This window comes from Xiphophorus hellerii, chromosome 6 (genome assembly GCF_003331165.1).
Source record: "Xiphophorus hellerii strain 12219 chromosome 6, Xiphophorus_hellerii-4.1, whole genome shotgun sequence".
Taxonomy (NCBI): domain Eukaryota; kingdom Metazoa; phylum Chordata; class Actinopteri; order Cyprinodontiformes; family Poeciliidae; genus Xiphophorus; species Xiphophorus hellerii.
Window position 1 is genome coordinate 14,134,427 of NC_045677.1, and position 27,258 is coordinate 14,161,684.

General features: G+C 40.5%; 1 protein-coding gene across 1 annotated transcript in view; it reads right to left on the reverse strand.

Annotated features, from left to right (window-relative positions):
- gpc1b (glypican 1b) overlaps positions 1 to 12,697 on the reverse strand; it is a 74,975-nt gene extending 62,278 nt beyond the window's left edge. Inside the window, exons 1-2 of the mRNA XM_032564806.1 lie at positions 12,578 to 12,697; positions 11,948 to 12,482 (exon numbers count right to left, since the gene is read on the reverse strand). Coding sequence (XP_032420697.1) covers positions 11,948 to 12,107 — 160 coding nt within the window. The 5' untranslated portion in view covers positions 12,108 to 12,482; positions 12,578 to 12,697. The remainder of the gene's footprint in view (positions 1 to 11,947; positions 12,483 to 12,577) is intronic.
- Positions 12,698 to 27,258: the final 14,561 nt, after the last annotated feature.

Consider the following 27,258-nt stretch of genomic DNA (forward strand, 5'->3'; position numbering starts at 1 on the left):
TAATTACTTTACAGTTAAATTTATTCCCTTTTAAATTAGCTAGAATTTATGCTCTGAGTTAAAAAACAGACTGTTAAACATGTTAAAGGCTGTAAAGTTTTCTGGGAGCATATAACATGTTGGAAGAGTCAGCTCCCATCTGCAGCAAGTACAACTACAATACACGTACCCTTATAATAAAAACTGTTTCAAGTTACTCTTCTACCTAGTAACATGTTACTAGGTAGGACTTACATTGTAGTCATAACTACTACATGGCAAAAAGATTCCTCACTCAAAGACAGTATTATTGGGTGTACAAAAAAAGCTGACACCTGTCTTTAAAATTCTCCCAATAAAGTGAAGGGAAAAATAAATATCACAGTGTTTCATAAAATGAATTTGAATTTGGGACCTGAACTGAAAGACAGAGATTTACGAACTAAACTTCTGGGAAACCCAAGGCAAGATGGCCTCAACACATCTGAATCAAATGGCTGAATTCTCTCATCAGCATGTCACTCAGTTCTGCAGAGGCCTGACAATGAGCCACTCATTTAAGTCAGGTGTGCTGGATAGGAATGTACCTAATAGTTGTAGGGTAGTAGCTCTCAAGCACTGGTCTTGGGCAACCTCACCTCTATAACTAGCCTTGAAGTATGAGAACTTGAAGGCTCAAGTTCAAGTACTTAGAATTCTTTTAAGTAGATTCTTTTAAAGGTAAAGGCAACTTTATTTACCGTAATATCCGGACTATAGAGCGCACCTGATTATAAGCTGCACCCAGTACATTTTTAAAGGAAAAACCATTTTGTACATACATAAGCCACACCTGTCTATAAGCCGCATGTGCCTACATTGAACATTTACAAAGAAAGACGGTACACAGAAAGGGTTTTCAAAGTTTTAATAATATACCTTAGCTTTTCTTTCCAAATAGTGCCTGTGACGCGGCAGTAACACAGCAGCAACATGGTAGCACAGCGCTAACAGTGCTGGTTAAAAAAAACATACCGGTAAAAGTCACTGAGAGCCGTCTTCATCTTCCTCCTGTGCACTGAAACCATGGAAGTCTTCCTCTTCAGTGTCGGATTGAAATAGCGTCAGATATTCTTCGCCACACACTCTGTAAGTCTCTCTTTCGTTGTCGCTGTCAGTGTCACTCTCATCCTGAGGCAAATTCACTCCTGAGCTTGTGCTGTGCTCTCCGTCACGCAGCAGACCGGCTTTTCGAAACGAAGTTACCCAAAGTTACATTAAACTTGCGTCTTCCTCGACACATATATTCCGCCTGTCTCACTCTTACCTTTTCTGCTCGAGCGCCCTTGGTGGCCGTTAGAAAAAATGCATAAATTAGCCGCATCATTGTATAAGCCGCAGAGTTGAAAGCGTGAGGCAAAAGTCGCGGCTTATAGTCCGGAAATTACGGTATGTAGCACGTTTTCAACAACAAGACAACACAAAGTGCCTTGTTTTGCCTCCATATTTTATTTATGTCTCCCATAAATAGAATATGGAAGACACATGATTTCCAGGACCATTTTAAGGCTCTTAGTCCATTTTTTCTTCAGTAAGCTGCAGAAAAAATACATTGTTTTTAACTGAGTTATGGACAAAATCCTACAACTAATTGTGAAAGACATATTACATATTTCCCACTTTTTTGTGAATCATTAACAAACCCTTTCCAAAATCAGTTTTCTCTAAAGAATAGACAAACAAGTATGTGTGTGTTTGTCACTATAATGCTACAGCCAAAAGATTTTCCCTGGCATGGGTCTTATTTAGGACCGAAACTCTCCAAATGAACATTGCACAGCTGCAGACAGTCCATACGTTGGTTTAGGGTGTGTCACTATGTAGAATTCATACTGCGTGCTCTCACTTGAAATGCTCGGTGCCATCTTGGTTTGGATCTACACCATTTATCAAGCAGCAAGGCACAAACAGTAGAAGTAGCTGTGGAAAAAAGGATGCTCATGCTGTGAGATGCTGCTTGTTACTTGTCAATTCAAATACCTACCTAGTCCACAGAGAGCACAGCTGGTGGTGACAAGGCATGCAGCAGCTTAATGTGGTACACATAGACATTTACATGCTGAATGAAGGCCAAAAAAATATGCCGGCTATCAGAAAAATGCAAAATCTTTATACAATGTCAGCAATTAGGCAGCAAACTATTTCATAGCATTGACTTTGCTTTAGTTTAGAAGTCATACAGAGTTCAAACATCTGTTCTGCACACACATGCACGCACCACAACACACACATGTAGTCACATCTGAAGTGTCCTACACTCACAAACACATAGAAAAAAGATAAAAAAGGACCTTCCAGTAACAAAGTAATAATTCTCCTTTTGACATGGCCAATTCACCTGAAGTGAAATGAGGTATTATACACCAACACAACAGCCCTCAAATGGAAACACACACACACACACCCACACACACACACGCCCACCCTCGCCTACACACGCAAGCATGTCCTCCCATTAAAGGTTGCGCTGACTTCCATTTATTCTCCATTACCTAACCTTAATCAGTTTCCTGGCATCTAACCCCTTTAACTTGGATTCGGTTACTTCATCTTCAGCCTTAAGAAGGAGAATGATTGCCTGAAAAAGTCTTTCTTTTTACCCAGAAACATCCCAATGAGGGAAAAAAAACAAGCCCAAGCACACACACAAGCTGGAATGACACTGACAACCCCTGTGCAGCCATAAATATGAAACTGGCCTTTGCTGTCATCTTTGTGTCTGCTGCTTCTGTGTGTTCTTGCAGAGGGAGAGCTCTGTGTGTGAACCCTCGCTCTCATATTAGTGAAGTGACATGGAGCAAAAGACAAGAGGAACCCAAGAGAAAAGAGGCCAGAGCAGAGAGTGAAATTGATGTGAAAAGCTGTACAGAATACGAGCAGCAGGTACATGTCAAGGTAGAGCATTGCGCACAAGGAGTTTGACGAAATGTTGTGATATGAAAAGATATTTCTTGTCAAAGAGAAGCTGGTCCCATCGACCTCTATTTATTCAATCAGATATGAAGGTTAGTCCTTGAAACTTGTTCCCTTGTTGAATCTATGTTTGAAATAAATATTTTGAAGTAAGAAATGAAATAGTTTGTGCATGTTTTGAAGGCCTGCTTATAGCACAACAACCCAACAAGCTTGTTGGGCTTGTTGGCAGTTGAAGAGGCCTCATTACTATTTTATCTCAAGTACCATTTTTAGTACCCAGTAAAAAAAAAAAAACAGTGATAAAGACACATACGATACAAACGTCTGATTATAAGGTGACCACCAAACCTCAAATTAATCACTAATGCTGGCATCGGCATCAGTGCTTCCGATTGGTGCTACACAAAAGGAGTATTTCAAAGTTTTTAATTAAATAAAACTGCATCATCAGATTTGTCTTTTATAGGAAGAGCTGAGCCAAAAAGCGAAGCTCTCGATTTACCAGTCAATCTATCATCCAATCCTCACCTATGGTCATGAGATATGCACTGTGACAGCACAATCAGTCACACAAGCATCTGAAATTAGTCTCTTCCCTTAGGTTGGCTGGTACTGCTGAAAGAATATAATGCAAATATATTGTTATCCCAATAACAGAGCACACAACATTAATACTGCAAAGGACTGTTTGGAATGGAAAGAATCGATGGCTAATATGTTCCATGTCTCATGAGTTCACACTATGCATGCTAAAGTAATATTCAGAATTTTATATCTATCTGCCCCCCTTGTGTCTATATCTGACACCTTTGATAGAGTCCAAAATGTTAAATGTCACAGAAAGTGTTGGAACCACAAATGGGAAAGACAAGAGTAGGGAAAATGTTGATTTATCACAAAAGATATAAGTTTTGACATATTTAGCAGTAATATTGCTATCAAAAGACTTTCTGATTTTTTGCAGCGATTGTGGCTGGTTTTACCCTTGGAGATACAACGAGGAGTTCTGTCATACAGGGGAAGCTCAGAATAGAGCAGCTGAGGTGGTTCGGGTTGATCAAGATGCCTCTTGGGCCCCCAGCTTCCAAGACATTCTGAGCACATGCCAGATGTAGGAAACCCCAGGGCAGACTCTTAATTTTCCAGCGGGGACCATTTTTCTCTTTGTCCTAGGTTTGCCTCAGGTTCCCCTGTTATGAGCTGGAGAGAAACGTATCCATTCATCCTTTTTTTATTCCGTTACCACTTGCAATCTGATCTTGCAAGATCAGATAAGGATGGATAGGAGGATAAATGGATGGAGATTCTTTAACATACATTTTAGAATTTACTAAACCCTTAATTTCCTTCTGAAAAAAGCAATCTGAATGAATGTTTTGGCATTTCACAGTTCATTGACAGTTTATGCATTGTCACAAGCATAAAATCCTCTCTTTTTGGTAAAGTGAAATCTGTACATTCAATTACTTTTTATGAGTTATAGACTGTCTAAAATATAGTCTTTGATCTGTAAAGCAATTGGCCAGTTTCTATGCACAAAACAATATGGATGCTTAGCTTACTAAAACTATGCCTAAAATCTAGTCTAATTCTGCTGAACCAATTTTGTATATTATGTAATGAAGCCTAGGCGCAAATTCAAACTGGAAGACTCTTTTATCCCCACCGGGACCCGTTAATTGAAGCGACCTGCCCACAATCGTCGACCTATCAACGCCGGACCAAGCCACGTCACGTCCAATCACCGACCAAGTCCCAGCTGATAAGGACCTTCATCCATGGTGTCCTTCGCTCTCCAGCCGAGCTCAACCCACCACCACCCCTTCTCCTCCATTCGCCCGGTCCTGAGGCCCGCACCCTTCTTCAACCTCCACCACCAGTGCCGGGCCCCGGGGGATGACGTTCCTAACAGCATCGGGGATGCTCATCTGAAGCCTATCGCTAACGCTGCGATAACCGTTATCCCCAGCCGGGGCCCGAGCGCCAAAGACTTTAAATTCTGTTTGTCAATAAACTCTTCTAATTGTCTTCTCATCTCCGTCTGAGTCTCTCCAGATTGAATTATCTTTTCCTAAGAACTGGATTTATCGTGAACACACCAACTTTGTCATGAGGCTTTCATTTCACAGTTAAATAAAATAAGACTTTCTTCTTTAATGTGAATAAACTTCAATTTTACTTATGAAACCTACAGTGACCAAAAGTGAGTTAAAAGTATTTTGAAAAACATTAAATGCTGCCTCTACAGGTTTGTTGGTACTTGTTCACAAAATATCTGGACTTGAAGGAAGCTTCAAAGAAACATGTCCAAAGCAAACTGTGTTGCAGATGTCCACGTTTCCAAAAGGTCCAACGGTAAAGAGATATTCAATGAGACAGAACATTTTTCTTAAGTAAAGTTACTTTACAAAGAATATTTGATACTTAGGACTTGTCCTCCTCTTTGTTGTTATAGACTGCCAACGCGGCAAAAAAGGAGCACAAAACCAAGTCAGCCTAAGTCAAGTCAGCAGTCCATCTGCCCTGTTTCTTTCTCCTTAGTGAACATCAAACACATGTGGTCTGTTTCATGCTCCCTGCAGCCCATTATAGCTTAATGCATCAGGAGCCTTCTCACTGACTTCAGCATTTTAACAACTTCAGTATATTCAGACCCCCCCCCCCACACACACACACACACAAGAACAAGCGCAGACAGGCTCCCAGATGCAGGAATTGACACTCATTAAACCACAGCAGAGTTATGGGCCTGCAGACTGAGATACAGAAACAACTGTTGCTTTGGCTTTAATCTGTCTAAGAGGGGTGGACTAACAGAAGCGCAGAGATTTTTGCTTACATTAACCTTCAAATAAGCTTTGGCCTTCATATCTTGAAAGCTGTTAATGAGTCCCATTTATGTGTAATTAAGAATGATCAATTAGGGTTTTTTTTTCAATGCATAGTTTAAAGACAGAGCCTCAAAGCTTATAAAATGAATGTAGTCTAGTTCATCAAATTATTTTTTTGTTTGTCATTTCCCTCTAAATCCTAAATAGTATCTGCTCTATCCTGATAATTATTAACCTCTAAGATACTTATAAAAAAATTATTTGCAATAAAATATTAAAATGTTTCATTTTCCAACAGAGAACAGGTAAGAAGTTGTTTTTTCAACTACAAACATTGTCATTTTTAATTAACTTAAATGAAATATGTCAATCCCAAACAAAGGTAAACAGTAAGCATGATAAGATCAAACTGATACAGATAGCTATTGCATTGCAAACATTGTGAAGATGTTATTCAACACAGAAGACAATATATAGTATATTTGACTTATGAGAATGAGACTTTAACAAAACTTTAAGTAAACTAAGAATCTACATTTACTTTTTCATATCTCTTTAACAAGTAAAGTTTAAGTCTCACAAACGTATTTTAGAGTCCAAAAACTAATTTAATGTCCTTAGCAACCCAACACATTATTTTACTTAAAAATCATTTGTTTTCAATCTGTCAGGTTGTTTTCTACCTGAGCTGACATTAGACACACACATTTTAAAAGCAACGCAGGGTTATTTATCAGTCATGTGAAATAATTTAGACACCTCATTAAATAAGCAATTACAAAAGAAATTTTCACATACTGGGGAAAACAAGATTTAATTGCACTGAACAAAACCTAACCTTGTTTTTCTCCATAAAGGAAATATGTGAATAAAAATGCTTTTCTAGCAGAGGAAAATGTTAAAACATCCTACTCCCACATAGTTAGTGTTTCCCCATTTTACCGAAATAAAGTGAGATGGTCCTTGTAGCCATCTCGCAGTTTCTGAAGTCAGTTTGAGGAGTGCTTGCCCCACTCAAAACTTTCAATTGTGAGATGCTTAAGGGGGTTCCTTGAAAGAACATTCAGTTTCCAGTCACCCCACTGCATCTCAAAAGGATAACGATCTGGGCTTTGACTCTGCACAAGACTTTTCCTGTTTTAGTTTCAACCAGTCCTTGGTGGATTTGCTGGTATGCTTTTGGTCTTTGTCAGGTTACAGGGTTCTATTCAGCTTTAATCTTTTACAGAAATTCAAAAATATTCCTCAAGCTTCCTCATATACACCATAGAACTTATTGTGGATTATCTGATGGTTAATTGGTCAGGTCCTTCTGCAGTAGCAAGGCATCCCCAATTCATGACACTTCCACCTCAGTACACAGTTGGTATGAGGTTCTTATCCTGAAATGTTGCATTTGGCTTACACTTGGGAAGGATATTAGGGCTTGAAACATTTTTCATTATATGTTTTGTTATTTATACCTCAGGGTTTCCCCCAGAAAACTTGTTAAGCTCGGTGGTCGGGCTGCCAGGGCAGTCAACCAGTAGGCCACCCTATTTTTGGTATAAAAAATTTTAAGTTCATAGGAAATGGAAAAATATTACTGGATAATTATGTTACTAGAAGACAGTGATGATAAAGCTCAAACACAAAACTGCAGTCTTAAAAACAACAAATCAAAAAATATGATTAAAATAAATATCAATTGTTTGCACTTTTGCTCAATCCCAAGTAAGTAATCAGCCAGTGGATCTTAAGACACTACGTAATGCTGACCACATTAATGAACCCAGCAGCAGCTTAGGGATCTTTAGGGCCCCCCATAAATGTTAAGATTTTAACACAGTCTAATCTAGAATTGTAACATTTGTTTATCAAGATCTCAATGCTTTTAAATTTAAATTAATGGTTTCAGCATTAATAAATTAAAAGGTTTTAAATTGTTTAACATTTAAATTCAAGGTTTTAACGAGCTAGCAAGTTTACTTTGTAAAAGGGCAAAAAGAACAATCTTCATAGATTATTTTGTTACAGAGTATGTGCTCTGTTTGTCCACAAATATATTTCTGAATGTATATTTGTTATCTCAACAAATTACAATTGTCACTGATTGCTTTTAAGCTAGGCCAATTACACTAGTGAGAGAAAAATCTCAGTACATTTACTCTCTTAGCATGCGGGTACAGCTTTCAAAATGGAACTAATTGCTTTAATCACATTTACAGAAAGACATACAGTAATGGGTAAATTATTGTACAATAAAGGGAGAAACGGTTATATGTAATTGTTCATCCTAGTTTTCATTGTCCAAGATGTCTCTCAGGCAGCATATTTGCTTAACACTTAATTAGTAGTAACCTAGCAAGTCAAAAGATTACCTGAAAAGAACATTTTGCAGGTAAGTATTTTAACAAATGAGTTAAATAGTCAAAACCAGCTCTTTTAGCATCAAGACTATATATTATACATTTCAAAGTCTAAATTTCAGAGAACCACTGAGTTCAAAACATTCCCATACTTCTCACAGTGGGTTGGTATACTGATCAGTATATATTTAAAGCCACAAACCAGTCCTTAGCAACTAGTTCTCCCTTACAGGGCTGGGGAGCAGCAGCAACACTGTCATTATCTAAACACTGGTTACAGATGACACTCCATAGCATCACACAACTCAGTCAGTATGTAGCAACCAGCAATCAGCAACAACAAAAATACAGCATGGGAAAAATCAATGCCAAAATGTTACCAGCCTTCCTGCAGATGTCTCACACAGCTTGCCTCTTTGTACTAGCCTATGTGACATTGAGGATCTAACACTCATTGGCTGCCAGCTGCTTTCAAAGACCCACAGACGCCTCTCTCTTTAAGAGCCGATGAGAGAGAGACACATAGAGATGAAAAATGTCATCCCCTGAAAGACAAAAAGATAAGTCATCAAGACTGTAATGATGGGGTGGGACAGGGAGGGGGCAGCACAAGGAGGAGACGAATGACTATAATGGAAATCAATCTTCCATTTTTGGTAAACAGTGACAAAAAAATCTGTTTCCCAAACTGATTACACTTTCCGCAGTCGAATCATCACGCTCATTCTAAAAGCATCCATCGGTTTACTTTATTCCCTGTGAACATGTTTTTCATTTTTTAAAGCAGTGGGCTTATAATGCTGCAATGGGCCAGTAAACATTGCTTCAACACAGTGATAACAAACAGCTTATCCTTAACTCAACAGCTTTCTTCTGTGGGACCTCTCCAGGGGGAAATTACTTAGAAATAAGGGGGCTATCAACAATGCTTTATGAGGCGTATCACTGTGGAAGCAATATCTGGAAATTGTTTCCTGTCACTTACGGAACATAATTAACCAAAGACTGGGGTATGATGTTGTGATGTTGAATATTTTCTACTTTTATATTTTGCTATAAGTTACTGTGAGTAAAAAAATATCTGTTAATCAAAGAAAATAAAACAGATAACTCTAAATCATGAATCTTAACATGTTAAAAGTGTTTTATTATGGACACTTTGTGACAGTAAAGGAAAAAGTTAACGGCCTCATGCAGTAATAGTTTCCATATTCGGGACTGAGCAGTCCAGTGGCTATTTAAATAGTTTAACTGGAAATCCCTTTCAGAGTTGAAGACCAGTCATCTCACATCTTCCTCCCAGCCAAGACTGAATCTGGCAGATGCAGTTAACATGTGACCTTGAATCAGACTCAGTCAATACATTAAGTTGATCAAGCAATGGTGTCACAGTGGGAAATAGCCTCTGCAGATGTCAGGGATTATCTACACTGTTGACTTGGCGTGCAATCTGAAAGCATAAAATTAAACCTTCCATTTTTTACAAGGTGTTTATTGTGCCAGGCTACAACCAATGAATAACTGATGTTATTTTTGATTAAGAGCCAAGTAGCAAGGAGAACAGAAAACAATTTTCCCTGCAGTTCTCTAATTATGTAAGTTCTCATAGTAACTAAACCCCCCCCCCTTTTTTTTTTTTTGCAAAAAAGAAAGTGTTGACCCTAAACTTACTGATTGATGCTGGTTTTTGAAAGGACTTCGTCAATGTGGTCAGTCAAGTAAATTAGGCAATTCTTCTGCTAGTTATTAGCCCTTGCAACTGGTACTTGTGATATATAATAATGTGGAAGAACAGTGTCTCATCACATTAGATTAACTTAGTCAGCATTTATATTAAATTGTAGGGCTGGATAAAATGACTGAAATGCTTACAATGATATAAGCATTTTACATTAGTCTACATCAATAATTATTCGTTTTTTGTTTTAAATATTCAAAATACTTCTGTGACCTGTCCTCTTTTATCCACAAGAGTAGAACAACAAAATGTCATAAATTATTATCATACGAAAATGTTATTTTGAGAACTAGCCTTTTGTTCTTTTGTTTATTTGTTTGTTTGTTTTGTTGCTTTTTTTGCTCAAGTCTATAAATAATTTTAAAATTATATAGATACCTATTATTTTAGCAGCATTGGGAATATTTGTTGCATTGTCATTCCAAATAAAATCAATTAAATGTGATTAGGATTTTTACAAAAGAAAATTGCATAAATAAGGTAATACCACAAAGCCATGATGTTTTTACTTAAGGTTATCATACTATGAGAATCTCAGTACAGATTGTGTCTATTGTCACCCTCTGAAGTCATAACTTTTTTGAGAATGACTAATAACCTCAATGGATTTCTTTCATGGGAAATAAAGGTAAAATAAAATTTAAAAAATCAATGGCCAGATATGTACCAGTCATTGTAAGTAAGATATACTGTATGTATTCCTTAGCATTTCCAATATTGCACACAATAAAATTACCTGTCTGTCTGTCTGTCTAGCTAGCTAGCTAGCTAGCTAACTAGCTAATTCCTGGAAACCAGGCCAGGTTGCTAATGTGCCCAGTGATCAAACTGACAATTACTAGCAATACAAGGTAATACAATTTTTCTCATTGCAACCTGTCTTAAAAAACTGTAACATGCTCACTAAAACAGCTTAAACTTAAAAAAAAAAAATACTAGACTTAAAAAATGTACAAGTGTGCAAATAAATGCTTTCACTCTGGCTATAGCTACTTTAAGCAAGATAACTATATTTGGTTTTGAGGCAAGAGTTTGAGTCTTCTGACTGTCCCACAAATTGTCAACTTGTAGGGGCCGCTGTAGTTCATTTTTCCAAATTAAAATGTACAAATCTCAACCTAAAAATAGGTTCAAGTTCTTTCTTTTCTATTAATATGCAAAACATGGTGAAAAAGTAAAATTTCCCACTTTTACTGTGATGGAAATTGCTATAAAAACTTTCACAATCCCTTCTTTATGAAGTAGCTGTGTGCATATGAATGTCCCAAAGGTTAACTTTCTAGTCTGTTCCTGTGATGGATATTGTAGCTGCAGAAACCTGCTGTAAACTGCACGTGTGTGTGTGTGTGTGTGTGTGTGTGTTATTTGAAGAACCACTGAATTCCAAAGGAGGCAAAGCTGCAATCGTAGGCTACAACCTGCAAACAGGGGGCTTGTGACTGACATCAGGTCATGGATGACACAGTGAGAAACAATATATCTGCACATTCACAGCACTGGGTTAAGTGTCTGGTAGCTTACAAGGTTGGCCTCCCTGTCATATCAGAACATATTGAAGAAGAGGTCAGAGGTTTGAGAATATCGTCTAGAAGAGAACCTCAGTAAAAAAATAACTATTTTAAAGACACACAGAAAGCAAGGCACAACATCTATGCTTTGTGTTAAGCGAACAAAAGATTTTGCAGGGTTTTTTTTTTTTTAAATCAGGGATCAAAGAAACTTATTTCCTATGGTGCCTCTGCTCTGTCTCAATAACTTTTCAAAGCAGTGTTTCATCTACAGAGCCTGAAGCCATCTCTCCTCTACTTTACAGTACCATGTGACATCAAATGAGTGTGACAACAGATTTAAGAGGTGTAAAGATAGATTCTTTCCTTGTATTCTCATGCAGACAATAAATAAGAAAATACTTTACATTTCTTCGTTTTCCCTTTGAACATGATGCTCACATTAGTAGTTGTTTTTTGTTTTTTTAAACTAGATACAAAGTTTATTTGTATCTAATTTGTGTACATTTTTGTATACATGGGAAAATAACGCACATATAATGAAATGCAGCTTAGCTTCCAAAATGAAAACATTCTGAAGGAGCTTACCTGACATTTCAAACTGTGGGACACCATCCTGGTTGAATCCCTTTCCGCCGTAAAACCGTTGAATGTCCGAACAAGTCCGGGCTTTGCTGGACCCTTTGTCCCCAAAGGCTGGCGCTGTGAGAGAGCACAGCACCAGAGCCGCCAGGATGAAGAAATCCATTCTTGCTGACCAGTGTGGCTTTGGACTTGGTCTGGAGGAAATCCAAGCGACAACTAAGCGACTTAGTATATAGCTGAAAGTACAACGAATTCAGGGCTGGTGCTGTGGTGCGTAAAATATCCTCCACCTTCCTTCTCCCTTATACTCTTTCAGTGCGTCTGCAGCTTCTGTGGTTGTTCTGTGCGCGCTACTGCGCGGCACAGGAGCAATTCCTCTCAGCCCAGATGTCCCGTCTCTTCTTTAATCCACTTACGCCAGCGCAGCCAGGGCAGACGCTTATTATTTTCTCCCAAAATATAAAATTTTCTTTTGCTGAAAGGTTATTCTGTAAAGATCCCCGGTCTCACTCAGCTGCCCGTGGAGCTTTTGGCTGACCTAAAGAGGGACAAGCAAGAGATGCAAGAATTAGGTTACCCGGCTGAAATACGCTATTTTAAGTCACGCCAGAAATAAGCGTTGTGTTGACTCACGCCTGCCCGGCTTTAACGTGAGGAATCCGAGTACAGAGGTGCACACACCGGCAGATACCGCAGCTCAGGCTTTTCTGGACGATGATGTGCCAGCGCTGCCACTCTGTGGAAAAGGGAAGGAGGCGGGGAGAAGCAGGCAGACAGAAAGAGGAGGATGAAAGGGAAACAGAGCTTTAAAGCAACTCCAGCTATTTCTTGTTGCTTTCTGACACAGTCATGCTTATTTGATTTACATGTTTTATCCAAATTTTAAGCTACCACGCCTCAATAGTTTGGAAAGTGTCTTCTCGTTATTGTGGCACACTGATTAGTATAAGAGTGTAAACATACCTGGTTCCCAGGAGAGGAAAATGCTGTGTGGGTCTCATCACGTAAGGAATGTGTACTTGCTGGCCGGGCTTGCTCGCCGTCAGCCAGGTGTCACACATGAACTGTAGGCTGGTTCCTTTCAATTCACAGTACTGGATACCCTCCTCTGAGAAGGCATCACTCTACAAGACGCAATTCATGTCCAACAAATCAGCATCTGTTTTAGGCTGCTTCCAGGTTACCTGTCACCAAATGAATGCCTTAATTATGCACAGTTTCCTTATGCTACCTCCTAAATCTGGGTAAACACCACAATGTGGACAATATGGTCTCTCTGCTAATTTTAAATTCCTTAGATGTCAAAGAAAAAAAAACACCCCAAAACCGACTCAGTAGCTTTATTTAAACTTAAATGTGTGTAGTTGTGTATTTTTCATCGTCGGTTTTGGCTGTGTGGTGAAATTGCTTATTTATCGGTTTATCTGTTCGCCCATCCATCTATCAATCCTGCAGATAGGAAATCAAATCACCTTTATAGTTGCTGTTGTTTTTAAGATACACAACATTTATTTTGTTATGAACTATTTTTTTTTTACTGAATATTGATTGATCTGAAAGCAAAGTCAGACCAGTTAGTTTAATTCTGTTTGTTAGGTGAAAATAAAAATCATTCAGGTGTCAGGTGCCTCTGTGGCTCCCTGTGCAGAAATTTGCAACCTGACCTGTGTACACCCTGTCTCTAAATCCCTTTACAATTTATTATTTTCAATAGAAATATTATTATTTCAATCAGTGATTATTTAGTAATCCAGACTGAGTTACTTTCTTGCACCTGGACATGTGTTCAAACCCATAACCCAGTTTGTAACATAACACAAATTGTGTATTTTGACCCAGTTGGTTTTGGTGTGTAGCTTCATCATATTCACAGAAATTTCACACACAGTTTGCATTTATAACACTGTTAATTAATAGGAGCATTAACTTCAGCTTATTTGTGCAAGTAAATCTAGTGTGACTCTGTGAACTTATGACATAGGTTTATGATAGCAGCACACATACTTTTCCCTCAGACTAAAATGTTATACTGTTATTCCACTCACTGGGGTGTGAAATTTGATTAGTCTGTTTTGAATGGCATCACCTTTTTGCAAAAAAAAAAAAGAAGTAAAGATTGCTTTTTTTAAGTAAGTAAGATCCCACTAGTATGGTACTGGTGGAGATTGGGGGGGGGGTTAAACTGCTGAGCTTGGAATGAAGGACAGTCACGAAGAGAGAAAAGAATGACAGTCAAGAAGAAAACCTTTTGGTAAACCGAGCCATTTCCTGTCCTCAAATTCTTCCATTTCCAGAGTCAGATATTGTTTACAAATACATTTAAAAATGCTACTCTACAATTAGCTTTTTCCTCTTGACTGCTTGCTAAAATAACAAGGAGAGTAACTCACATATCAGTAGCTGACAAATGGCCACTCTTGCATCCTATTATTACAGCTCTGAAATGAATGAATGAATTACACATTCATTTGGGAATGTCAAGTGTCTTCATCATTTACGGCCTCTGTTTGTGAAGGGGTGTGTTTTTGTGTGTGTAATGCAGGAGCGGGGGCCAAAGCTGGCAATATGTAGCTGTAACAAAGAATTAACAAAAACAAAAAAAACCTAGCTTGCCTTGCTTTTCTTTCTGCTATGACAGAAATTGAACTGTATTAAGAACACGTGGCGAGTGGCTACCAGAATAAGTGGACTCAACCCATGTGTGTGATAAGACATTACCCTGTTTTGCAGATAGATCTGTGTATGCATGACACATGTGCACCTTTATGTTTTTCTCAGCAGCATTTGGTTTGTGAAACCTGAGTTTATGTGTCTGACTGTGTTCCACATGTGGTCATAGGTCGGCTCTGCTGTTGAAGGACTGATTGGCCCTCTACTGTCTGGTATGGAGATTATATAATTAATGCTCAATAAAGCCACAGAGCAGCCATGTTTTCTTCCGACTGCTTCTCATTGAAGTTTTATTGCCTGTGACCATGAAAGGCTTCCTAATGAGGAGCAGGATGCAGGGGGAAGTCAAGCAGACCAGCAGAATGGTAGCAAAGACAGAAAGGAGTGCTGGGTGAGAGGCCATAAATAAGCAACAGTCAGTTTATTGTACATGTGCAATAATTATGTGGTAAGCATTTTTAGGGCATGGTGAGGATTTTCAGTGAAAATTACATGCATGCTCAGTTCCTATTGCATAGTAAGTACGCAGCGAACATGTTCAGAGAAAAATATGATTCAGAAAAGACATTATTTGTTCTTGTCTTTTAACACAAAATCAATACCAAAAAAATGGTAAATGGCTTAAATTTGCATTGCGCTTTATCAAGGCCAAGAACTCCAAAGCATTTTATATTGCAAACAGTCATTCACCCATTCATTCATGAGCCACTGTCTCCCTTAGCTATACAACTTATAAGATGGCAGGAAAAGCAGAATGCAATGTTTTCAAAATGTTATTTCCAACAAATGAGGATGGTATTTGTATTCATCCCCCTTTACTCTGATACCCTTAAACAAAAATCCAATGGAACCAAGTCACCTGAATAAACAAACATAATCTTTATGGAAATGTAGTCCAAAGCAGCCACTTTTAAAATAAATAAATAAATAAATACGGTGGCCTTTTTGCAGAGTGCCACAGGTATTGTAGTGGACACAAAAAATCATCTGTAAACAGGTGCTCCAAAACTGAACCTTTTAGTCTATGCAGAAATAACACAGGTCATAAATACACTATACCTACAGTGAAAATTTATGGTGGCATCATTCTGCTCTGGTGATGCTATTATTTATCAGGGACAGAATTGATGGAAAGATGGATGAAGTTAAAAACAGGGTTAAATCCACTATGAGTTTATTAAGGCGCAGGTTCCTCCCGGCTAAAATAACATCTCTGATGGACAATATCTTCCACCCCTCATTCCAGTTCAAACTGCTACTGAACTGGACAGCTCCTTCAATGACAAACTGCTGCATCCTAAATGCACAAATGAGTGTTGCTGCAGATCCTTTTTAGCAGCTTTTAGACTTTGTAACCATCACTGGTCCCAACAAAAACAAAATGTTTACGTATATTCATGCTGGTGGAATCACCTATTCTTTTTACTCGTGTTGAAATAAAATGTCCGCTATTATTGCACATTTGTTTTGCTGCACTGATATGCTGTATTGTAAATAGTCTGTATATATATATTTTTTATTTTGTACTGGTCAATGCTCATGCATATTATGTACAGTTTTGAAAATGTGATCCAACTCAGTTGCACATCCTTTGGGACGAGAACCTGATACGTCTATTTCTAATAACTGCACAATATTTTTTTTAAAAGTCTTGTACAGTATATTACTATGATTATTGTTAATCTTGTTTTCATATGTTGATTTTAACAATTTAAGAACTTTTTTTGTTTGCACCTTTATATTTGTTGCTGGTATTACGCCTGATTTTCCATGTTTGAGGGACAATAAAAGATGCATCTATTCTATTCTGTTCTACTTTACTGTGTATTTATTAGATTGAAAGGGTCTTTTGAAATGAGCCTTTAACCACATGTTAAACATGTTTTTATTAAGCCCACATTTCTGTATGAAAATGTATTTTTAATGTGATGTAATGTCTTAATCTTAAAAGTTATATTTCATTATCTGTAAGATAAACTTCATCATAGTTAACAGAAATGCAGGATTGAAAACACCCGTTTGCATTTAATGTGCTTCACTTTACGAATGAGCCTATTGATTTAAATTGACTTTTAAATAATATTCTATTTTATTGAATTAGTCTGTATATATACAAAATGTTTTGCAAAGTACTGCATATTAGGTACCGATAGGTATCCATATTTTTGTTAAAGGTCAAAATATATGCAAAGACAAAAGTGGTTCCAATTGAAACATGCTGAAATCGTTTTTATATGGAACATTGCAGTAGACAAACACAGACTGCTCTCATCAAACTCATGAGTTTTATGTGGATATCAAAGTGAGTCTGGTGCAGTCCAATCTGATAGAAGACACACATATTCAGGCACAAACTCATTTTCCCCACAAAATAAAAGTGATATAGTGAGCATGCTGCAGAACTGGCTAATCTACAAGCTCCACTGCTGAGCCTCAGAGTTTCTCTGTAAATATTAGTGTGTTGTTTCAACAGATGTAATCGGCCTTTAGAGGGAGATCATCGTGTCCTCTCCCTAAAGCCAGTCTCATCCCATGTTCTTGCAGATACCATCGATTCTTCATCCGCTCTGGGTTTTAATGTCAACCATTAGCCAGGGTTCAGCACATTCACGGGAGTGCTTAAGTACCACACATAACTCACCAGATCTATCATTTGCTTTATGTGTTCATTGTCTCCGTTATTCAGTCCATTACATTTATATTTTTTTCCATAGTGTGGAAAACTCCATGATGTCCTCTTCACGTTCTCGTATTTGTGCTACAGGAATTTATCATCATACCTTCATGTTTATCTTTGATGCTATTATGCAAAAATTAAAGTTCTTGACATCTGCTCCTGTTCCATTTTCCTTTGTCATTATGTTGCATTGGAAATTTTCCTCTTTCAAGAAAAGACACTCTCAGCTGCCAAAGACAAGTGATCAGAGGAAAAAAGGAATACTTGCTAGTACTTGCAGAGGGAAGACATATGTTATTTTAGAAAAAAGATACCATAATTGAGGAAAACATTAAGGGTTTGCTGGGAAGAGGTGGCGTGATAGGAAGGAAGATAACATAATGAGGAATGGCCTGGGGAGAATGAAAAAGAAGAAAGTTTAAGGGAAGGAAAGCAAGTTATTGCTGAATAAAAATTTAAAAAATTATACTTTTTTTCCAGTTAACTGTAAACTTTGTCACATACTTAGAGAAAGAACCTACCTAATTTCAATTGGCATATTTTATGTCTGACATTTACACACTGTATGAACATCCATCCATCCATGCAACCCTTAAATATCTTCTGTTGTATCCAGATTCAGGTCAATATATATTGCAGATCTCCTTTTTTTTCTCACAGTCTGACATTGAATCAAACTAACCCTTTACACTTGTAGCTTAACTACAATTCCCATAATTATTGAGTTCAAGGTTTGGAGATGCAGAAATAATGTTTTGCAATGTTTTTTTCCTTAAGAAGAGGTGAATCTGAAATTCTGAAACTGAACCCAAACCTTCTGTAAAATGTAATTCAAGCAAATCTGATCTGGGGTCAACTAACTTAAACTCCTCTTAGCTTCTTTTTAGTTCTGTGACATATTTTTGTTCAGGCTGGCAACACCTCCCTCCCCGCTGGCCTCGGGAACAGTGGGAGGCAGAAACTCTGTGCAGTTCTCAGCCCCCTATGAGGAGTCCGACATTATTTTCCCACTAACACTTAAGATTATCTACACATTCCTTCAGCATTCCTCAGTCCTCCTCTGCACACAGGGCGCTTTATCACATGACTAGAACTCTCGTCTTCACAATTTGAGTTTAATGAGAGAGATGTCAGGAAAAAGTAGAACGCATCACTGCCGACTGCATCTGATGACTGGATACAAAGTAACTGTGTCAGTGCTAATTCTTCCCTCCTTAGTAAACTGACTTTGACAAACAGACTTTTCTTTTTTCAAAGACCAAATGTTGAAATACAGCAGAAGAAGTGTAATGGTGTTTTCTGAGCTTTTTAATTCGTTTCTAATTGGAAATTGCCATTTAGATGGATTGTTCATTCAGCCCTTCCTTCTTATGGTGTCATAAAATGAACTGTAAAACAAATTTCACCTATAAATCTGTCAGTTGTGAACAGACTGAGTATGGATGGATTCCAAATGAAGCTGTAATGCTGTGTTAAAAATGAGAAAAAGCTGTGTGATGATGCTGATGGAAAACCCCCTTTGCTTGGCTTGTGATTCACACAGGCAGAGTGACATGACATGACTGACTGAATTACATTTACAGGAACTTTGTCTCTATGAGTAGTCCTAATACTGCAAGTTTATAGAAAAGTTCTCTTTTTAGGACTTAATTTCTAGTAAAAGAAGCGGCAGGAATTTTCATTGTGGTACATGTTTCTTTGATTTTAGAAAAGGGCCTCCCTACAGAAAGGAGTAGGATAGAACAGAATATATTGTATTGATCCCAAAGGGGAAGATGCTTATAATTGATAACGCTTATAACTTAGGAAAAGAGATAAAAGAGACACAATAGTTCAAATTCAGTCATATGGAATAAAATGCTACCTTTTTATAAAGGTTTTTTATGTTATGTTAGAAGGTCTAACGTCTACTCACTCACTCAAAAATGAAGTTTAAAGAGAATTTAAGGACATTCAAATCAGCAAGAAAAGTTTTTGTCATCACTGGTGTCCAAAATCACTCAGGCATGAAAAGTGGAGGTTACACAATAATAATGAGGATGAAGCCCCTAAAGGCCCAAATAATTGATTTCCACTCATTCATAGTCTGCAGAATTTGTTGATGACTTGCACTACTGAATCTGTAATCCAAGCCAATCGATGACACTCATTTATCTTGAGTCATATACAAACTCTATATTCAACAAGTTCAGCAATTCAATTAAAAGATTGACTTAAGGTTTATGCTCCATCACTAAAATGGGAACTACTATAACACATAGTTCAGAAGCTATGAGGATAGATAAAACTATTCAAAGCAAAAGTAATGGTCAAATAATATTTAGGTTTAAACTGCTATTATAGAGAGACAGAAAGGCAAAGGGAGTTGAAAAAGTGGAATGGCACCCATAGGACCCGTGGAACATTCACAGCAGTGCTCATCCATCTCCAGGACATGAGAAGAAAAGCTGGCTGTGGCATGACAAACAGAGCAAACCTGAAAGAAAATTCTGCTCTACATGCAGGCCACCCTTGAACATATGTGACATCCATGCAAAAAGACCTACAAACAATCACAGGCATGCCTATGACTCAATTCTCAGCCTCCTTAATCACACCTCAAATTACAGTAACACCCACAGCGACCCCACTGGTCTAATTGGAATGGGGGCTCATGCTAGAAGGGTCACATTTTTCTTTAGCTGGCCTTTGTCATGTGGAGACAGTTAATCTGTTTTCTTAACAGCCTGACTTCCCCATTGACTAATGTTCAGGCCCACTGCTGTGCCTTATTAAAGCACAATACATTCCAATGACACACTCAATCTAGTCTTTTGTTTTGTCCACAGGGCCGTCAGTAACTTTGTGTCTGTTGTGGACATGCACATGGTTGAGCATGGACTATGTATAGAAAATGCTCTTATACAAATCTCACTCATGTAACTGTATACCGTTTTAGATCTTGTATTAGACTTTATTTCCATTTAACCCTCTGATGCGTAAGTGGGTCCTTTTTGACCCAATGAGGTCATCTTTTTGCAATATCTGTCAGGATCTGTGTTTTCTGTGTTCATTTAGAGTTTTTTGTGTCCTTGAGTCTCTTCGTTGTCCTGTCCTCCCCTTGATTGTTCCCAGGTGTGTCTCGTTCTGTGATTACCCTCCCGTGTATTTAACTCCACCTGTGTTCCTTGTTCCTCGTCGGGTCCTCGTCAATTTTTCGTCTATGTCTAGTCTATTCGTTGTCAGTGTGTCCTTGTGCCTGCTGCTCGTTGTTTTGGACTGTGTTGTTCTGGACTTTATTCATTAAATCATCTTATTCATCTTACCTGGGTCCGCTGCGTCTGCCTCACCACCATCTACACCGCATTTCATGACAGAAGGACCCGACCAGACCGAACGGTGAGGTAGCAGCTTATGGCCCAGCATGACCTGGAGGCGTGGATCCAGCAGCAGTTGGAGTTGGCTCAGCGGGATCTCTACAGGGACGTAGAGATCCTGCCATCTCCGCTGCTGCTGGAAGAAATGGGACTGGACTCAGACTACACCCTGGCGATTAACAAATGTCTGATCCCACCAGTCACCACCCCAAAGCCCTCCGGATTCGGCCCCCGCCGTGACTCACGCCGGGGGAGACAGCGACGTGAGCCGCCGGTGAACCCGGCCCCTCGTCGCCTTCCGGATCCGTCACCTCCGCTGTCAGCCCGGAGACGGCGACGTGAGCCGCCGGCAGACCCGGCCCCTCGTCGCTTTCCGGAGGCGCCACCTCCGCTGCCTGGTCGGAGACAACGACGTGAGCCGCCGGTGCACCCGGCCCCTCGTCGCTTTCCGGAGCCGCCACCTCCGCTGCCCGCTCGGAGACAGCGACGTGAGCCGCCGGTGCACCCGGCCCCTCGTCGCCTTCCGGAGCCGCGGCCGGTCCCAGGGCTTCGCTCCGGCTCACCTCCGCAGCCATTTCCCAGGCTTCGCTGCGGCTCGCCTCCGCAGCCGTTTCCCAGGCTTCGCTGCGGCTCGCCCCCGCAGCCGGTTCCAAGGCTTCGCTGCGACTCGCCCCCGCAGCCGGTTCCAAGGCTTCGCTGCGGCTCGCCCCCGCAGCCGGTTCCAAGGCTTCGCTGCGGCTCGCCCCCGCAGCCGGTTCCCAGGCTCCGCTCCGGCTCGCCCCCGCAGCCGGCCCCGAGGCTCCGCTCCGGCTCACCTCCAGCCGGCGCACCCGAGGCCGAATCAGCCGGCGTTCCAGCCGGCGCACCCGAGGCCGAATCAGCCGGCGTTCCAGCCGGCGCACCCGAGGCCGAATCAGCCGGCGTTCCAGCCGGCGCACCCGAGGCCGAATCAGCCGGCGTTCCAGCCGGCGCACCCGAGGCCGAATCAGCCGGCGTTCCAGCCGGTGCACCCGAGGCCGAATTAGCCGGCGTTCCAGCCGGCGCACCAGAGACCGAGACTCCCAGTGTTCCTACCGAGACTCCCAGTGTTCCTCCAGAGACCCTGACCTTCTGCGTTCCTCCAGAGACCCTGACCTTCTGCGTTCCTCCAGAGACCCTGACCTTCTGCGTTCCTCCAGAGACCCCCAGTGTTCCGACCGAGACTCCCAGTGTTCCTTCCGAGACTCCCAGTGTTCCTTCCGAGACTCCCAGTGTTCCTTCCGAGACCCAGACCCCCAGCGTTCCGACCGAGACTCCCAGTGTTCCGACTCAGACTCCCTGTGTTCCTCCAGAGACTCCCTGCGTTCCACCCGAGACCGAGACTCCCTGCGTTCCACCCGAGACCGAGACTCCCTGCGTTCCACCCGAGACCGAGACCCCCAGCGTTCCGACCGAGACCCCCTGTGCTCCACCAGAGATCCTGCCTCGGGGGGCTCGTCGTCGCCGTCTGTGGGCGGCCCCCGGGACTCATCGCCACCTCCAGCGCCGCGGACGGCCGCCGGACCGCCTCCGTGGTTCCCGCCTCCAGCGCCGCGGACGGCCGCCGGACCGCCTCCGTGGTTCCCGCCTCCAGCGCCGCGGACGGCCGCCGGACCGCCTCCGTGGTTCCCGCCGCCGCGGACGGCCGCCGGACCGCCTCCGTGGTTCCCGCCGCCGCGGACGACCGCCGGACCACCTCCGTGGTTCCTGCCTCCTTTGCCTCCGCCCACCCTGTGGGTAGTTTTTTGTTTGTTTATGGACTCTTGGCCCTTCTTGTGTTTCCGCCCACGATGGTGGGTAGTTTTTTGTTTTTCTGGACTCTGGCCCCCCGTCCAGCGCCCCTCCGCCCACCCTTGTTGTGTTTTTGTTTTTTCTGGACTCTGGCCCCCCATCCGGCGCCCCTCCACCCACCCTTGTTGTGTTTTTTTTTTTTTGGGCGTCTGGTAGCCGCCCTTGAGGGGCGATCTGTGTCAGGATCTGTGTTTTCTGTGTTCATTTAGAGTTTTTTGTGTCCTTGAGTCTCTTCGTTGTCCTGTCCTCCCCTTGATTGTTCCCAGGTGTGTCTAATATCTTTGTAATTAAAAGTTTTTAGCACTTCATATTCCAGGTATCCCTCAAAAAATATGTTACTGATATCATGCAATTCAAATTTTTAATTGACCTTTTATACATTTTAAGAAATATCATGTTTTATATCACTACCCCTTTCTTCCGTGAGTGGGTCATAATTGACCCGCATTAATTTCCTATGGAATTTAATGGGAATCTTTGCTTCTTACCAACTGTGATTGTCAGGAACACATTATTTTGTGAACCATACACACTGAGTCCTAAGTGTTACCCCTGAATAATAATATTTTACACAGCAAAAACTCTTACATATAAGTATTATCTTTATTTTTTACCTCACAAATGTGTGTGTACGCATGTCAATCATGAGTACTGTGACAGTGTTATTGTCACAAATCAACATATTAGCCTTCTTCAAAGTTAGCCAACACTAGTTATCTGACCAACTAGCTAACATTACTGCTTATACTTTATTGTGCATGTGTATTATTTGTGGGGGGGTGCGTGCGTGTGTGTGTCTCTGGGTGTGTCTGACACACTGGATAAGAAAACCAAGAGAGAGAGAGAATGTGTTGAATGACATGCAAACCTGTTGATCAATGTGTTCAAGGTTTGTTCTTTTATCATCTCAATAATTAAAATAAACATGTATAGCCATATAAATGAATGCATTAATAAATGAGCCAGAAAAGAATAGAGTGCCTTCTCCGGATTGGGGAGGGTGTACTGCCCCAAATGGAGGAGTTTAAGTATCTCGGGCTCTTGTTCACCAATGAGGGAAAAATGGAGCGGGAGATCGACAGACAGATTGGTGCAGCAGTCTGCAGTGAAGCGGCCGCTGTCCTAGCCTGTCGTGGTGAAGAGAGAGCTGAGCCAAAAAGCGGAAGCTCTTGATTTACCTGTCAATCTAAGTTCCTACCCTTATCTATGGTCATGAAGCTTTGGGTCATGACTGAAAGAACGAGGTCACAGATACAAGCGGCTGAAATGGGTTTTCCCTACAGGGTGTCTGGGCTCTCCCTTAAAGATAGGGTGAGGAGCTTGGATATCCAGGAGGGACTCAGAGTAGAGCTGCTGCTCCTTCAAGTCGAGAAGAGGATCTGGTCACGATGCCTCCTGGACGCCTCCCTGGTGACGGTGTTCTGGGCACATTCCACCGGGAGGAGGCCCCGTGGAAGACCCAGGACACGCTGGAGGGACTATGTTTCTTGGCTGGCCTGGGAACGCCTTGGGATTCCCCCGGAGGAGATGGAACAAGTGGCTGGGGAGAGGGAAGTCTGGGCCTCCTTACTTAGGCTGCTACCCCCGCGATCCAACCCCAGATAAGCGGAAGAAAATGGATGGATGGATAAATAAATGCACACACGTACATGCACACCCTCTTACATGCATGATACACATAGCATAATAGAATACAGACAGTAATTTTAACTAGCTTGGTTAGCCACCTAGTTTCAAGAAACGTGCTCTTTCGCACACCCCCCATGCCCACACACACATAATGGATGTTGACATTGTCCATTATTGACATTTCATCATTAGCTGTTGTAAAATTACTGTTGTTGTCATTTTGTTTCAAAAATGTTCTACAAATTGTCACAATTGTTCCACAAATTGTTCTAAAAATGCTTAAAAAAGTGAAAAATGAAAATATTTAAAACATGAAATAATTCTTGTGTGAAATAAAACACAGTAGAAAGTATTAAACAAAACAATATTTTGAATCAAAATGACAAAAGTAGCAAAAAACACATTGATTGTAACCCAGGTCAAAAAAGACCCACTCACGGAAGACCTGTATAGTCAGTCACTCACGCATCAGAGCGTTGATTTGGTAATAAGCTCTGTTTGGGCTCACTGATTATTATGAAATACGGCAGAATATGACCCAATCAAAGTAAATTTAAATTCTGGTGAAGATATTATTTATTGGAACCAAATAGCTACATTTCCTAATTATGTACTCTGTGTAGAATTGAGAAAGTTACATTGTTTTTCAAAGCAATGTAACTTAATGTAACCTAAATTGATGCAGAGCCAATGAGAAAAATTATGTGACAAACAAGCTGAACATGAAAAGACCAGAATTGTAAAGGTGCAAAAATTAAAAGGGGTGAAATAACCAACACCTTTTTTCCTTATGTGGCTCGCCCATCACAGCAGTTGTCAAGTCAGTTACCATGCATTTGAAATTTCTGACAACCACATACTATTTGTCATATATTCTATTGGAAAAAAAATCCATCCAGAGTATTTGTCAAGAGCAAGATGTAAGAACTATGAGAGAGAGCAGTTTTCTGTTTTTGCTTAATTGTGTCTAAGTGTTTGTGACCACATAAAACTGTTCAAGACCTGGCTATGTTACCACAGTGAATCAGAGGACAATACTAAAACAGACAGGGTAGACAACTCTATGTGCACAGCTTCAAACTTTAGGCAATTTAGCGTGGCCAATCAACCTGACACTCATTTGAAACTTGAACCCAAGTCTTTTTGCAGCAATGCAACGCTACTAAAATCTGCATCACATCCCATTAGATGGGATGCACCTAATGATTCACATTTTCATACCATGCTTCTTGATTTTATGTTTCTGCCTTGTCCTTTGTGTGTCAGTTTATTGAACCCACTTGTGCCTTGTTCTGATGATCTACGCGCCTCACCTGGTTGCTGTAGCACTTAAGCTCTTCACAGCTTCTGCCTCATTACCAGATTATTGACTGCATGAGTGAGTCAGAAATCCAGGCTTTTTTTCCATGCTCCTGTTTGGTCTCCAAGTTTCTGACCTAATTCATGTCCCCATGGTTTTTTTTCCCCTGTTTTGACAAGCCCATGACTGACTTCTGCAAGCTTTCTGATAACTGGATCATGACTCATGCCCCAAACACAGACCTCTGAGATGTGCTTGCCCCATTGGATGAGTTTTCCAATATCTAATTCTCTCTGAATGATCATTGCCTAATTACTCGCGCCACTATTGGATTGTGGACTGTGGAAGGTTTGTTGTGTCCTTCATGTTCACAGGCAGAAAAACCTACAAACTATGTACAGTTCTTGGAAAAAAAAAACCAAAATAAAAACATCTAAAATGCCAGCTTACTCCACACACCCAAATATTTTTAAGTCACTTTGTCACTTGGAGCTCCCAAACGTTCAGCCTTTTTCTAAAAAGAGTACCTTCCTTTTCTGAATATGAGACATGTTTGCCCTACCCTTTCAGTCTTCTTTTCTCTGTAAATAGTAAAGACAGTCCCTTAAAATGTGAATCTTTCTCAGCAAGTGATTGAAAATGGTCTGAGCCAACTGCTCAGTCCTCTGGCCAGTGGTATGATAGGTAAAGTCTGTTTCTATTTTTCTTTCATAAGAGGAAGAATAAGTCAGGGATCCTGTAGGATATTCAAGTATTGCAAAGCTGAATAACTGCTCATATTTGATGTAGTCTGTCTAGAATGACTTTCTGGAGGCAGTAATCAGCAAAGGACAAGATGACTGGTACAATATGAAGCCTTTTCCATTTACTGACATACATGTTTGCATGGTACAGACTGTCTGACCTTTACAGGAACAAACTGATGGGGAAAAACCATTATTTTGCCCTGTAAGAGTTTGAATTACAAGTAGACGTAACATTAAAAGAAAAGAAAAAAACAACAACATAGAAAATGCCAGGATAACATGTTGTGCATGACTATGCATGATAATGACAAACTGTTTTTTAGAGATTTAATCCAAGTCATAGCTGAAAATCATCTTGATGTTTTTTCAACAGAGTTTATTTGAATTAAGATGAGGGTCACAAATTTACTTAACCTAATGCTAGCCACTAGACAAAAATGACAGATCAACAACTGAATATGCTGCCTTTGTTACCCTGTTGTAAGATTTGATGAAGCTCTGCAGCGGGAAATGGATACATCTGATGACTGAAAGTCAAGAGGGAGAGCTGTGGTTAGGAGGTGCCACAGGACTCTTCACCCAATTGTCTATCTTTGACAAGCTATTTCTAGGGCCGTCTCCTCTCCATTGCCTCTTTCATCCAGCCCAAGCTTGTCACTGTGATCCCAGTGCTGAAAAGGTAAGACAATCTGGAGGTATGGGGTGAAGGGTAGTAGATGAGTTCCTGGGGTGGAAAGTGGGCTGCTCTGTTTTCACATTGCTTAAGCAAGGATCATCCACTGGAGAAAAAAAAAAGTTATGCTCTCAAAGCTCAGTTTATAGTCTGTGGTGTGACATCTCTAACATTGAATGAAACTAATTCAACTAACATTGAATTAGTTTTAGATCTTATCCTTTTGAAAAGAGCCAAATTGTACACTGTCTTGCTCTCGTTCCTTCTCTCTGCATGTGAAGATGTTTTGTGTGCATGTGGCTGCAAGGACTGAAGCGCTGATGTATGGCATCGTTTAAAATAGCCCAGACAGACATCTAAGCAGCTGTGACCTCAGATCCCCCAAACTCTCAGTTAAACTTATTGACCACTCTGGTTCTCAAACGTAAGTGTCTGCATATTCCACAACATTGTT